Source organism: Poecilia reticulata, chromosome 23 (genome assembly GCF_904066995.2).
Source record: "Poecilia reticulata chromosome 23, P_reticulata-male-v2, whole genome shotgun sequence".
In the NCBI taxonomy this organism is placed as follows: domain Eukaryota; kingdom Metazoa; phylum Chordata; class Actinopteri; order Cyprinodontiformes; family Poeciliidae; genus Poecilia; species Poecilia reticulata.
In genome coordinates, this window is record NC_088852.1 from 5451024 (window position 1) to 5464028 (window position 13005).

General features: G+C 39.4%; 1 protein-coding gene across 8 annotated transcripts in view; it reads left to right on the plus strand.

Moving 5' to 3' along the window:
* The window catches only part of LOC103459394 (uncharacterized), an 81445-nt gene that overhangs the window by 13131 nt on the left and 55309 nt on the right, over positions 1-13005 (plus strand). For 4 of the 8 annotated variants that reach the window (XM_081603876.1, XM_081603879.1, XM_081603881.1 and 1 more), the window contains exons 2-4: positions 1335-1510; positions 7042-7234; positions 9524-9656. In XM_081603876.1, coding sequence (XP_081460002.1) covers positions 7191-7234; positions 9524-9656 — 177 coding nt within the window. In that variant the 5' untranslated portion in view covers positions 1335-1510; positions 7042-7190. Of the gene's footprint in view, positions 1-1331; positions 1511-7041; positions 7235-9523; positions 9657-13005 lie in introns of all 8 variants that reach the window. The other 4 variants (XM_081603877.1, XM_017302922.2, XM_081603878.1 and 1 more) reach the window with 4 other exon arrangements.

Consider the following 13005-nt stretch of genomic DNA (forward strand, 5'->3'; position numbering starts at 1 on the left):
CATTTTCATGTTTGCTTTTGGAGCTGTCCTCAGGTCCGTGTTTACACAGCCGTCTCTGGCAGAACGCACAATGTACTGTAGGTGGAGAAAACGCAGACATAATGAGAAGCCTGCGACTGATCCTCATTCATGCTGCTTGTAACACAAAACATGCGTGGAAAACACACAAAAAGGAAATTACTCTGCAGCTGATCATCACAGTGATGTGTGACAAGTCATTTCCTCACGACGTGTGAATGTGAGATGGAAAAGCAACAAAACTAAATCTTGTTTTGTGACGCCACAGCGAAGGTTTCCAAACATCTTTGAGTTCATTTTTCTTAATTTTAATAACAAAAATAGATTAGAACTATTTCTACGCTAAATATTTAATATAATAAAGGCATAAAATATGTTACATTTCCAATCTAATTGAATTTTTTCAGGCACTTTTGTATGTTTACTTCTAGAACCAGAATTGCTTTCATCCAAATCTACATTTATAGATAGGGCTATGATGCAAATGAAGAAAGAAAACAAATTCTTTAAAATAACATTTTAATTTATTTCAATCAAGAACTCATGCAGATATACAGCTCTGGAAAAAATGAAGAGCCCACTGCACTGAACCCATTAAAAACCTCCTGCTTATTCCACCAAATGTTGATTTCTGAACTCTTCCTGAGTTAAAACAGCACTATTGTTCTTTCTAAATGAATATTTAGAAATATTTAATTTGTTTTCTTTGCATTATTTGAGGTCTGAAAGCACAGCATCATTTTCCTTATTTTGACCATTTCTCATTTTCTGCAACTAAATATTAAATCTTTACTTTGAATTTTGGTGACATATTGTAAATAGTTCATAGAATAAAAGAGCAATGTTCATTTTACTCAAACATAAAACTATAAAACCGTAAAATCAGATAAACTTCATCATTTTAAGGGTCTCTTCAGTTTCTTTCCCAAAGCTGTATGTCGAACCTTTTATAGACCCTAGTGCTGATGAATCACTTTCAAAAAATAAAATAAAATAAATTCAGTGAAAGTGACTTTTTTATTATTATTTTAAGCATACTCCCCAGTTAAACTGTAAATTGCAATCCACAAGCAACATAAACAGCATTTTGAATCATATTTTTAAGGTTTAAACACTCATTTAAAACGGTTTTTCCTTACTGCATATTGCTCCAAAAGGTTATTGGTAAGCTTACAGTAATATCATTTACACAGAAGCAATAATTGACCCAAACAAAATAGATTTTGTTCTATTAATAAGAGTTTCTAACAGTTGTGTTCAACAGGTGGCTCAATATCAATCTAGCTGAGTTGCTCTGTTCCTTTCCCCACCAGCAGAGGGCGACATTCGCTCTGCCGTCTGCCACCTATGACTCCAACCCCTACCATTGCCATCGAAGCGGTAACCTCTCCTAATCCCCCCCCACCCCCTGCCCCACCGAGTCTTGTTGCCGTGGAGACGGCTCAGACGAGCAGGTGATGCATTGACAGGGAGCAGATGGTTCCCCGTGGAGGTAAGCACGGCTGAACAATGCTTCCATATTCATCATAAAGTCTTGCTGACTCTCGGTGTCTCCCTCCTTCAACTGTGTGTGCATGCATAACTTCAAAGCTGAAACACACACACACGCAGTCGTGTTTTCATCACTTGTGGGGACTTTACATTGACTTATATTAATTTTCTACCGCTGGAGCCTTATCCCATCCCTAACTCTAACCATTACATACCAAACTCTTACCCCGACTCTAACCTTACCCCTATCAATCACTTACCTAACCCCTAAGCCGGGACCAAGAAAATGTCCCCACTAAGAGCAGTGGTCCCCACAACCCCACATTGTAGACAGAAATAGGTCCCCACCAGGATTATAAAAACCTGGTTCACGCACACCCACGCGCACACACACACACACACACACACACACACACACACACACACACACACACACACACACACACACACACACAGATGTTTATTGACCTGATGGTTCTGTGAATACAGCAGAGTTTGTACAGTCTGAGCGAGGTTGTGGCAGGTTAAAGTGGGGGACCGTGGCCCCCAGGGGGCGCTGTGGGAGCCTCTGAAAGTTTGAGAGAAGTTGAGGCAAAAAATCCAATCCCAATTATTTTGTTTTATCTTAACTTTTTTTTTTCTGGTATTCAATCTTTTATTTATTTATATATATATATAAAAATTCCCTTCTCACCCTCCGCAGGTGATCTCTCTCGTCCTCTGAGCTCGGGTCCTCTACCAGAGGCCTGGGAGCTTGAGGGTCCTCCAGTATCTTGGCTGTGCCTAGAACTGCACATTTCTGGACTGAGATGTCTGATGTTGTTCCTGGGATCTGTTTTAGCCACTGCTGCAGTTTGGGGGTGACTGCACCAAGGGCCCCGATGACCACAGGCACCACTGTGGTCTTCACCTTCCAGGTCTTTTCCAGTTCCTCTCTGAGCCCCTGGTATTTCTCCAGTTTCTCGTGCCCCTTTTTCCTGTTGAAATCACTTGGTATTGCTACATCCACCACAACGGCTTTCCTCTGTTGTTTATCCACCACCACAATGTCCGGTTGGTTCTCCATTACCATTTTGTCTGTCTGGATCTGGAGGTCCCACAGGATCTTAGCTCGGTCGTTCTCCGCCACCTTCGGGGGTGTTCCCTACTTTGATCTCGGGGCTTCCAGTCCATTTTCTGCACATATGTTCCTGTACAGCAGTGGTTCTTAACCTGGGTTCGATCGAACCCCAGGTGTTCGATGAGTCGGTCTCAGGGGTTCGGTGGAGCCTCTGCCGCGGAGATAAAGACACACTTGTGTAAAGTCCTGATGACGCCCCGCTTTGCCATCACTTAATGCAGAGGATCACGTTACATTGCTTAGCCAATCAGAGCTGCGGAGGAGCCCTGATTGAAGGAGTTGAACTCTCAGCATGGATTTGAGCTTGTGTCAGCAAACCTCGCCGTTTTTACCAAATTCTATATTCTAAATCTGCCCCTTAGTCGCATCTTTTCGGGGTTGCTACTGCCTCTAGTGGCGTGGGGCGGTAACACAACTAATATACACTGCTCAAAAAAATAAAGGTAACACTTAAACAACACAATATAACTCCAAGTAAATCAAACTTCTGTGAAATCAAACTGTCAACTTAGGAAGCAACACTGATTGACCCGATGAGGGTCCCCGTTGTCAATCAGTGTTGCTTCCTAAGTGGACAGTTTGATTTCACAGAAGTTTGATTTACTTGGAGTTATATTGTGTTGTTTAAGTGTTCCCTTTATTTTTTTGAGCAGTATAATTACATTACTAAATCAGAATACCGCAAAGTATTTTGTGTGTCGGCGGGGGGGGATGAGAAGGGTTCGGTCAATGCGCATATGAAACTGGGGGGTTCGGTAACTCAAAAAAGGTTAAGAACCACTGCTGTACACTATGCCCACCACTTGGTTATGTTGTTCCATTTATATATATATATATATATATATATAAGTTAAAATAATAGATTTAAATGTTATTTCTTTTGCTCCATTGTGTGATTGGCTTTCTCCTCAAGCAAACGTAAGCAAGAAAGCCCAGCTGTGGATGGCACTGCTGCAAAAAGAACCATGGGAATAAAATTAAATAAAATTTGGTGTGATTAATTTAAAATATTACATACTACAAATTTAATTATCTATTATATTAATAAAATTTTCCACCACCTAAAATCAGATGGTATGAGGCAGCATTTATGTTAAATGCCTGTAATAATTATTGAATAGTGAATAGAAAACTTTCAAAAGTTGACGTTTCTTTACATATTTTGTACCATTGCCTGATGGTTTGTAAAACCTTCCCCTCAACCTGATGAATAGAAACTGGTTTACTGTATTTTGGATGGAGGCGTTTGTGTCCTGCAGGTGTTCCTGAGCTTTTCGCCGCAGTAACTCACTCCTCTAAAGAAGCTGCGTCTTTACCCACTGTCTCCCTTGGAGATAAAGTACAGACACCCCTCTCTGCCTGCCTCTTTCATTCAGCTAACTCCTGAATAATCCAGCAACAATACGCTTCTCCGAGGCAGTGTGCAGCGATTCCACCCTCATTTCAGGGAGGAGGGAATCGGCTAATGCATGTAAAACACAGCCATTTTTTTCCTTGAATAAGTGGTGAAGGGGAAAAAGTGCGTGGCACAATAGAAGCTGTGAAGCGCTACGCTTAGCCCACCACACCTGGAGCACACAACAGGGAGTGAAAGTGGCAGGCCACCTCGCCTCCCCCCCGACTTCACCCATCATCACCTATCAAAACAGGCTGTAGGAAGCTGGGTTGGGCCGCAGGACGAAGGGGGGCCCGGCTCTGATAAAGACGCACAGTGAGGAACCATTCAAGGGCCCTGTGCCCATAATGGAGTCACTAATAGGTGCCTATTCAGTGGGGAAAGTGTTTGCTGGAGGAGGGGGAGGAAAAAAAGTTTCAGGGAAGCAACAATCACTTTGTCTGAGGCCTTGTGTATGTAAAATTTATGCAGCACTCCACCCCGTCCCCAACTCTTTCTGCTGTCCTTCATTTAAAGAGCGTCACCACTGAATAGGCGACATACATAGTTTGGAGTCTTTCTTTCATCCTTACTTGAAAATAAACTGAATGGTCGGCTCTCGAGCAAGTCCAGTCCGAGGTTGTTCTCAGAAAACTCGTGCTGTAAACTTACACAGATGGCCAGCATTTACACAATAATGTCTTTACTGATTGGTTTAAATTTAAAATATGTCTAAAAAGCAGGAAAAGTTGCAAGATAACTTCATTTTGAACAATTTATGAGCTGTGAGGGTAGTCTTTCTTTTACCTTGGTTTTCTAATTTTTTTCTTAACATTTTGAAACTAACATTGTTTGGTGTTTGCTTAAAAGGGACCTATTATACGAAATTCTCCTTTTGCATGTTTATGAACTCCCATTTTGGTTGACATTGCTTCTAAAAACAGCCCAAGCACTAAGTACACAGTAAAGTAATGACTTTTTGGTGTGTGTTTAAAAAAACCTCCTAAATATTGAGTCAAAATCAACAAAAACGGCATTGTTACCGCTGTATAATGGCTGCTGGAAATGTCAAGAATTTTGTTGTTCACTTACCAACCAGAAACCACTTGCTGCGTTCTTGTTTGTTGTGCAGGATGCTCCACTTCTGCTTTTCAAAGATGCAAGGTTGTATAATTGCGTTTCTATTTGCAACCATTTTCACAAGCGAGTGTAAATGTTGAGTTGGGGGGCGTGGCCAGCAGCAAATAATTTGGATTGCAAGTGACAATAGGCCCTAAAACATCTAGTTTTTAAAGGAGTTAAATATAGGCAGAACTGAGCAGAAGAATATTAATTTTGTGCAAAAAATTTAATGAATATGTTTTGTATTGGCCTAACCTAATCTGTTCAATGTAGCATTGGTCCCCTTTAAAAAATGAAGGAAAGCGGCAGAATAAGTAGTGGCTTGCCTGAAAGCAAGATCTTGCTTATTTTAAGTAAAAAATTCCCTAATATTGATTAAAAAGTACTTGTTCCATTGGCAGACATTTTCCCCAAGTGAAATAATCTGCCAATGGTACCAGTACTTTTTCAGTAAGATTCAGGGTTTATTGACTTAAACAAGCGCCGATAGTTTGGTGAAAAATTACTTATAAGTTAGTTTTGTCTCATTTCAAGTGTACTAATATATGTGCTCTAGAAACTAGACCAAAATACTTGGTAAGATTTTGTGTTTTGCAGTGAGGACACCCACTGCCACTACTCCTCACCAGGGGAGCTTCCCTCGTGGGTGAGCTGACTAATCTGGAAATGCTGAGACCATATTGTAAGAGACTGAATAAAATACGGTGGCCATATTGTGCTTTGCGTCAAGCGGCTTAGCTGACAGATTGATGAGATGAGAAAATAGCGGCGCTAACCAGGGGACAAGCAAAGGCTCCCAGCATGGCCTGGTAACCGGGGTTTGGAGTCAGGCCTGCTGCCCACAGCAGCCGGTGCAGGTCACGGCTCTTTGATTGTCCGTCCCGCTCCTGACAAAGGGCAGCGTGTGGTGGGCAGGGCAGCTTTCCTTAAAACAGCATGATAGCTCTTGTAATTGTATTTTTATGTGTCTTGTGGAAAGCTTTGTCAGCTCTTGTGTGCTGACGTATATGTTTGTTAGCATGCTCATTAAAAGGCTGTGCTTAAATATTACTTGTGTCTAGGAATACATTTCTGCATTGACAACCAAGAATTTGTATCCTTACTCCTATTGGGCACTGTGAGGAAATGGGTTTTTATGACTCCAGTAAATATCACCTACCAGTAAGAGGAGCTATTTTTGATTTGATTTGGTGTCATTATCATACTGTTCTGACTGTTCTGTGAAAAAGATAACCAGAGTAAATGCAAAAAGCAGTTTTCTATAGATTTTTTGTTTTTTTAGGTGATTTTTTTGGCAATAAACTTATGTTTTTTGGTGTCTTGAAAATGAGCGGTTTCAAATATCTTCAGAACGTAATGTCACAAATTAGCATTGCTCTTCGCCTAGCAAACCCAGTGAAGCTCAGCCTGTTATACAGCAATGCCAGCAGAGCTCCACTCGTCTCCTAGCAACCCACGCTGAGCTCCAACAGTATTGTTCAGCTGATTTTACCATTGTATGTGCTGTACAATGGCTACTGGAAAAGTGTTCTGTTGTTGACTTACCATCCAGAAACCACTTGCTGAATTATTGTTCGCTGTGCAGGAGGCTCTACTAATACTTTTTAAAGATGTACGGCTCTAGAATTGCGCATCTGTAGCCATTTTTAAATGTGAGTGTAAACTGAGTTGGATAGGTCATCTTTAAAAGTTCACCCTTATGTATTTCACATTGAATTTCCCTTTGTGATCAATAAAGTTTTTGAATTGAATAAAGATAATGGTGGATAACAAACAGGTTATGCCAATACTCTCTTTACTCTAACATGATGGGATTTAAATTTGTACTGAAAAATAGACAAAAAAAACTTGATATACTTATACTTGATAAAAATGTATATATTTGACATTATGATTTTCTGTTTTGCATATTTAGATTTGAAGACATTAGCCGGATGAATCAGGACTTTCCAGCTTTTTGTCCTTTTTGGACAGTTTTCCGTTGCTGTCTCCTAGCAACCGGTCCTCCGGCATCTGGATTATGCTGACCTGCTCTGCAGAGCCCCCACCAGCTTCAACACAGAGATGTCAGGCAGAGTCAGCTTTGTGGAGGGAGATGTTAAAGAGAGGTCTTGATCTCACAAGCCAAAAGAAGCTTATTCAAGTCGTGTTGGACCTTTTGCTTTGGAAAAGCATAAATAAATCTTTTCCCTTGGTCAGATTGAACAGAGATAAAAACACCAAATCTTACCAAATATCTTTGGTTTATTCATGTAAATATCATAGTGCACTTGAAATAAGACAAAACTAACTCAAAAGTGACTTTTCAGCAAAATATAAGAGCTTGTTTTAAGTAAATAATTCCTTAATATGGATTTAAAAATATACTCATTCCATTGGCATTTCAAAATTACTACATATTTTTAAATGTCAAGTTTTCTGTGAGAAATTTGACAAAAAAGGGTAAAAGGGTAAAAGTTGCCTTTTACCCTTAAAAGCTTATTCTTAATATTAACCCTTCAGAACCAAAAAAAACATCAACAACTTTGGCTTGAATTGGCATTTATTCAGGTCAAATTCAATTCGAAAATACTTTTTTGATCTCAAAGGGAAATTAAATAACAGGAAAAAATGTTTTTTTAATCAATATTAAGGAATTATTTACTTAAAATTAGTTTTATCTTGCTGAAAAGTTACTTGTAAGTTAGTTTTGTCTTATTTAATACATTTTTGCTAGAAACTAGACCAAAAATACTTTGTAATATCTGGTGGTAGTATGCGATTGCCCTGCTTTTCAAGCAGAAATACATTTTGTGTCATGAGTGTAGCTGTTTGCCGGTTACCATAGAAACCGCTCCACATTCTTCCTGTTAATATTAAACCAAGAACTTTCCTGCGCTGCGTCCCGCCCGACGCTCACTCTTCGTAATGAGCTCAGATTGCAGATGCAGATCTAGAGCTTCTCGGAGCGCACAGGCCGACTTCGGCTGCCTCCGATTTGTGGAATCGATAGGCTCCATTGTTATCACAAAGCTCGCCACTATGCGCCTCTAATGTAATTAAGGAGAGGAGATTTATGTCGCTGTGTGGCAGCCCAGAACCTGATCCGTGTTGCGTCTGGAGTCAGGTTGAAAAGCTGTCTTTCTCTCCAGCTGCTCCTGGTTTCTGCTCTGGACTCTGTCACTCCGGACTGCACAGCTGTTCAATGTTTAATTCAAAGCGCTGCTCTGTTGTTGCCCTCGTTTCTTCTGTATATGTGACAGAAACACAGGGAGGAAGTTTGTCTGAGGTAGAAAAGTAACGTTGGAGGACAGAGGTGGGTAGAGTGTGCAAAACTGTACTCAAGTAAGAGTAGCACTACTTCAACATACTTAAAAAGTAGCCATCCAAGAAATTACTCAATAGTCAAAAAGTATTTGATTTTTTAATTAATTACTCAGTTCTTGAGTTGCCTTTTACCAGTCATTTAACATTTAAACATTTCTTAATGAGGCGGACCAAAATATAAAGTTATGTGGAAATTTTGGCATTTAAAGCCACAATTAAAGTGTTTCTTATAAATAGCATAACTACAAGATTACGACAGTGTTAGGGCCATACTTTGAAATATTAAAATGATAAGAATAAAGTCATAGTATCTTGAGAATAAAGTAAATAATCCCAGAGCAGTCATGTTACCAGAATAAAGTCGTATTATTATGAGAATAAAATCAAATTAATGAACAGTCGTAGCATTACGAGAATAGTCATATTACGAAAATAAAGTTTAAATAAAGTGAGAATAGTAACTATATACTATAATAAAGTTATATTACAAAAATAAAGGGATATTATGAGAATAAAGTTGTAATAATAAGAATAAAGTGAATTGAATGTAATATTTTGACTTTAGTCTCTTAATTTTAGCTTATTTTTTATTTTCTTCGCATGGCCTTGGTACTCGTCGTATATAAACTGATTTTTTTCAAAATCAGTTTATGTTCATATAAACCTTATGAATTTTTGCTTAAAACAAGCTTGTTCTTCATTCAGTGAAGTTACTCACAGCGGGTGGAGAATCCAGAAATTTTACTTGAGTAGTGATACTTCACAGTAAAATTACTGAAGTAAAAGTAAAAATACTCCTCGAAGTACATTGTGTGTCAAAACTAGCTACTACCCAACTTCTGTCAGAGGCCCAACCTTTGTTACTTAATGTTGAGGGAAACATGCTTGAGATTCTGAATGGTAATTATTAACAGATTATTATTTAAAATCGTCTACATGTTTAGCCTCCCACATAGAGAGTTCACTCTGCTCTTTTACTTTTAAACCAGAAGGGAGTATTATTGAAAAGATTGATGTATATTTATGTGTTCAGAAGCGTAAAAATGTAAGCACAAATACTAGAACTTGTTGGATATGTCTTCTTTTGAAAGGAGAGGAGCTCTGGATTTTCTGTCTGAACGCCGACGGAGCAGAAACCAGGATTTCAAGCATCCGAGGAGGCTTCTGTCTCTCCCTGCCAGGCGACCCGACTGCTCTGGCTCTGGACGCCGCGGGCCGCACCGGGTGAGTCCCTCCATGGCCACCCAGGTCTTCCTCCACAACTCAGCCTCCTGAATAAAAGACTCGTCAAATGAGCCCCACGTCGAGGACATGAGAAAGACGGTCCAGAGCATCTGTCCCCCTCTCTGAAGCTAATGAATGTTAAGTAGGTTAGTCGCCGGTGTGCCAGTGTCTCCCGGGTCATTGTGGCAGCAGAGCTGTGCTTTTGTCAGGGTGCGCCAGCCCCCTGTGAGACTTCTTAAATGGCCGGACCCGGTTTGCCCTGCACACAATCTCACCACCAATAGTCACCATATTGATCCTCTTGCTTGCAGATTAAAGCAGAAAAGCAGCTCTGTCCTACCAGCAGGGCTCCCCGGCTCATTTCAGGGTCACAGAGTCCCTGCAGCCCCCTGACCCGAACCCCAACGTGTGCGCACAGAACCGCCGGTGTGAGGAGCACTGCAAAAACACAAAATCTGAACCAGATTCTTATTCAAATGCATTAGTTTTGTATTATTTTAGCAAGAAATATGAGCTTATTCTAATTCAATAATTCCTTAATTTTGATTGAAAAACATTACAAGTTTCACTGGGAGATTATTTCACTTATAACAAGATTTTTTCTCATATAAGTGAAATAATCTGCCAGTGAAAATAGCACTTTTTAATCAATATACAGCAATTATTGACTTAAAATGAGCTCATATATCTTCCTGATAAGTAACTTGTAACTTATTTTAAGTGCACCAAGATATTTTCATCAATATTTAGTAGTTATTGACTTACTGCCAGCTGTTATATCTTGCTGAAATGTTACGTGTAAATTAGTTTTGTACCAAGATATTTTCACTAGAATTGACCAAACATACTTGGTAACATTTTGTGTTTTTGCTGTATTTGTACTTATTTACTACCCAGTTTGATCAAAATAAGAGCTTTATTATTTTTTTATTAATGAGAAAAATGTCTTATAAGTGAAAAAATCTGAAAGTATAATTAGTACTTTTTAATCAATATTAAGAAATTATTAACTTAAAACAAGCTGCTTAGTTGAAAGTTTGACATTTACAAGAATGCACCACTTCTGATCAAAAACAGCCAATCAGATCCAGGAGGAAGGTCTTAACGCTGTCAATCAACATAGTGTGTGCGCTGCTCAATGGGCTAATGGAGGAGAAACAACAGATATGTTAAAAAAAATTGTTACAAGCTACCTACTGCAGCTTTAAGTGTACTTGGATATTTGAATTAAAATTAAATTAAATCTACTCTGTTAAATTTTGTGTTTTTGCAGTGAAGGGCAGGAAACCTTCCAGGGATGAACCCCGTTAAACAGGATTGGTGGGATGCTCACATTCATGGCTCATTATGGCTGACCCCAGGCTTTCTCTCTCTCAATTTTCTGCTTTTCTCCTCCGTCTCTGGCTGTAACCTGGACTAATCCATGCTGAGGTGTTCACCCAGGCCTTTTGTTCTCATTTATAAGTCAGCAGCTCCATCAGTCGATTCTAAACGGGATGCTGCTTTGTTTCCACCATCCTGTGGAGAGTGTGTCATCTCTTTGGACTCAATTTCTGTTTCCTGACCTCATGCAGTTCTAGTTATTCACTTCTAAAAGACGAGGCTGCTATGTTCAGACTTAGAATAAATAACGTGTTGAAAGTTTCAAGCGGAAATACTGCTACAGGTGCAAAGCTCCTTTTTAATTGAGCATAAACCATTTTTTCCAGTAGTTTTCTGCAGTCAGGATGGCCATGTCATATTTTATGTGACTCTTACATCATTAGATGCTTTTCCACTGACTGTAAAATTTAGCAAATTGGAAATATGAAAGTAAATTTGCTTTATGGAAACGCTCCAAATTCTTACTTGGATGAGGTGGTTTTGAAATTGATGTATACCGCAAAACCTCAATGCAAACCCTTTTTTCCCATCATGCCTGTCATGTAATCAACAACCGGCTGTTACTACTGGTGGAAATGACGAAGAAGACAACAGGAAGTTGTTGAAGGATGATGGCGCAGCATTTTATTTTATTTTTTTACATGACTTATCGCATTAACAAACTGATTCAAAAGTTATTTTGATTACATTTCTTGTTTAATAAAACGCCACAATTGTGAAATTGTGGTTTTTTTGTCGATATTAGTGGAATATTGACCAAGTTATGATCACATTTGTAATGGAAACGCGGTTATTGGCTATTGACTTGAGACATGCGTCATAACTCTGCACCAGAACAAGACAGCCGCAATTAAACAATGGCTGCAGCAAACGGGTCCGTCACTTTGGATGGAGCCAGACAATGGGAAGACAGTGAAGTACTTCATTGTGATGTTGTCAACTCCAATTGCTCAATAACTGTAAAATTAAACCATAAATCAATCAATCAGCTCTGTTTGTATTGCACATTTCAGGAACAAGGTAGCTTTACGTCATAAAAACACAAAAATGAAGGAGTCATAGAAACAACATACAGCCTACAGTGAGAAACATTGCAAATCATTAATACACGTCAAATATATTGGTCAATGTTCCATTTATTATGTTTCAAATGCAACTCTAAACCGGTGGATTTTTAGCCTTGATTTAAAGGAACTAAGTGTTTCTGCTGTTTTACAGTTTTCTTGATGTTTGTTCCAGATTTGTGGTGCATTGAAGCTGAATGCTGCTTCTCTAAATAGTGGCATAAATTTTTTCTTAATCGGTGAACTGCTGTGAGACGTCCATGTTCTTCTGAAGTCTGTTTGCGATCACATAAAATCTACAGTTTCTAGGGGAATACACATGAAAATGTAAAGTCTTTGCTTTTTAAGACAGATTTCAGTTCAATAATATATCCACTAAGCAGAAAGTTGCTCATAAAGTTTGAATCATGCACTTATTGTGCGTCCTTACATCTGACCTCAGCTCAGTGTTTCAGCTCGGTGTTTCATGCCTGCTACCTTAATTAAACATTGATTAAATGCCTATTAATGTGCGCCGACTCCCAGGCAGGGTGTAATCAGGTGAAACGGAGTTAATAAAACATCCAGTGTGGCGCTCAGGAGAAAAAGGAAGGACTCCCCTGAGAAAGACGGGACAGATGGCAGAATCACCACAGAGGACAAAGCAGAGTGGATAACACAGACCCAGCAACCACTTTGGTGATTACTTCTAAATTGGTAATTTGATCTGCTCCTTTCCCACCTACTCATTATTGATAAGGGCGGCCATATTTGACCATATTTCCCCTCTGCTGCCGGCTTAAACCAGTAGCTTCCTGAGGAGCCTCCTCTGCGTTCCCCAGATCGAGGTGAAGTCTTAAAAGTGGGGATGCATCCTGTCAACACATGCACGGTGGAAACCCCATCTGCCAGGAATCTCCCTA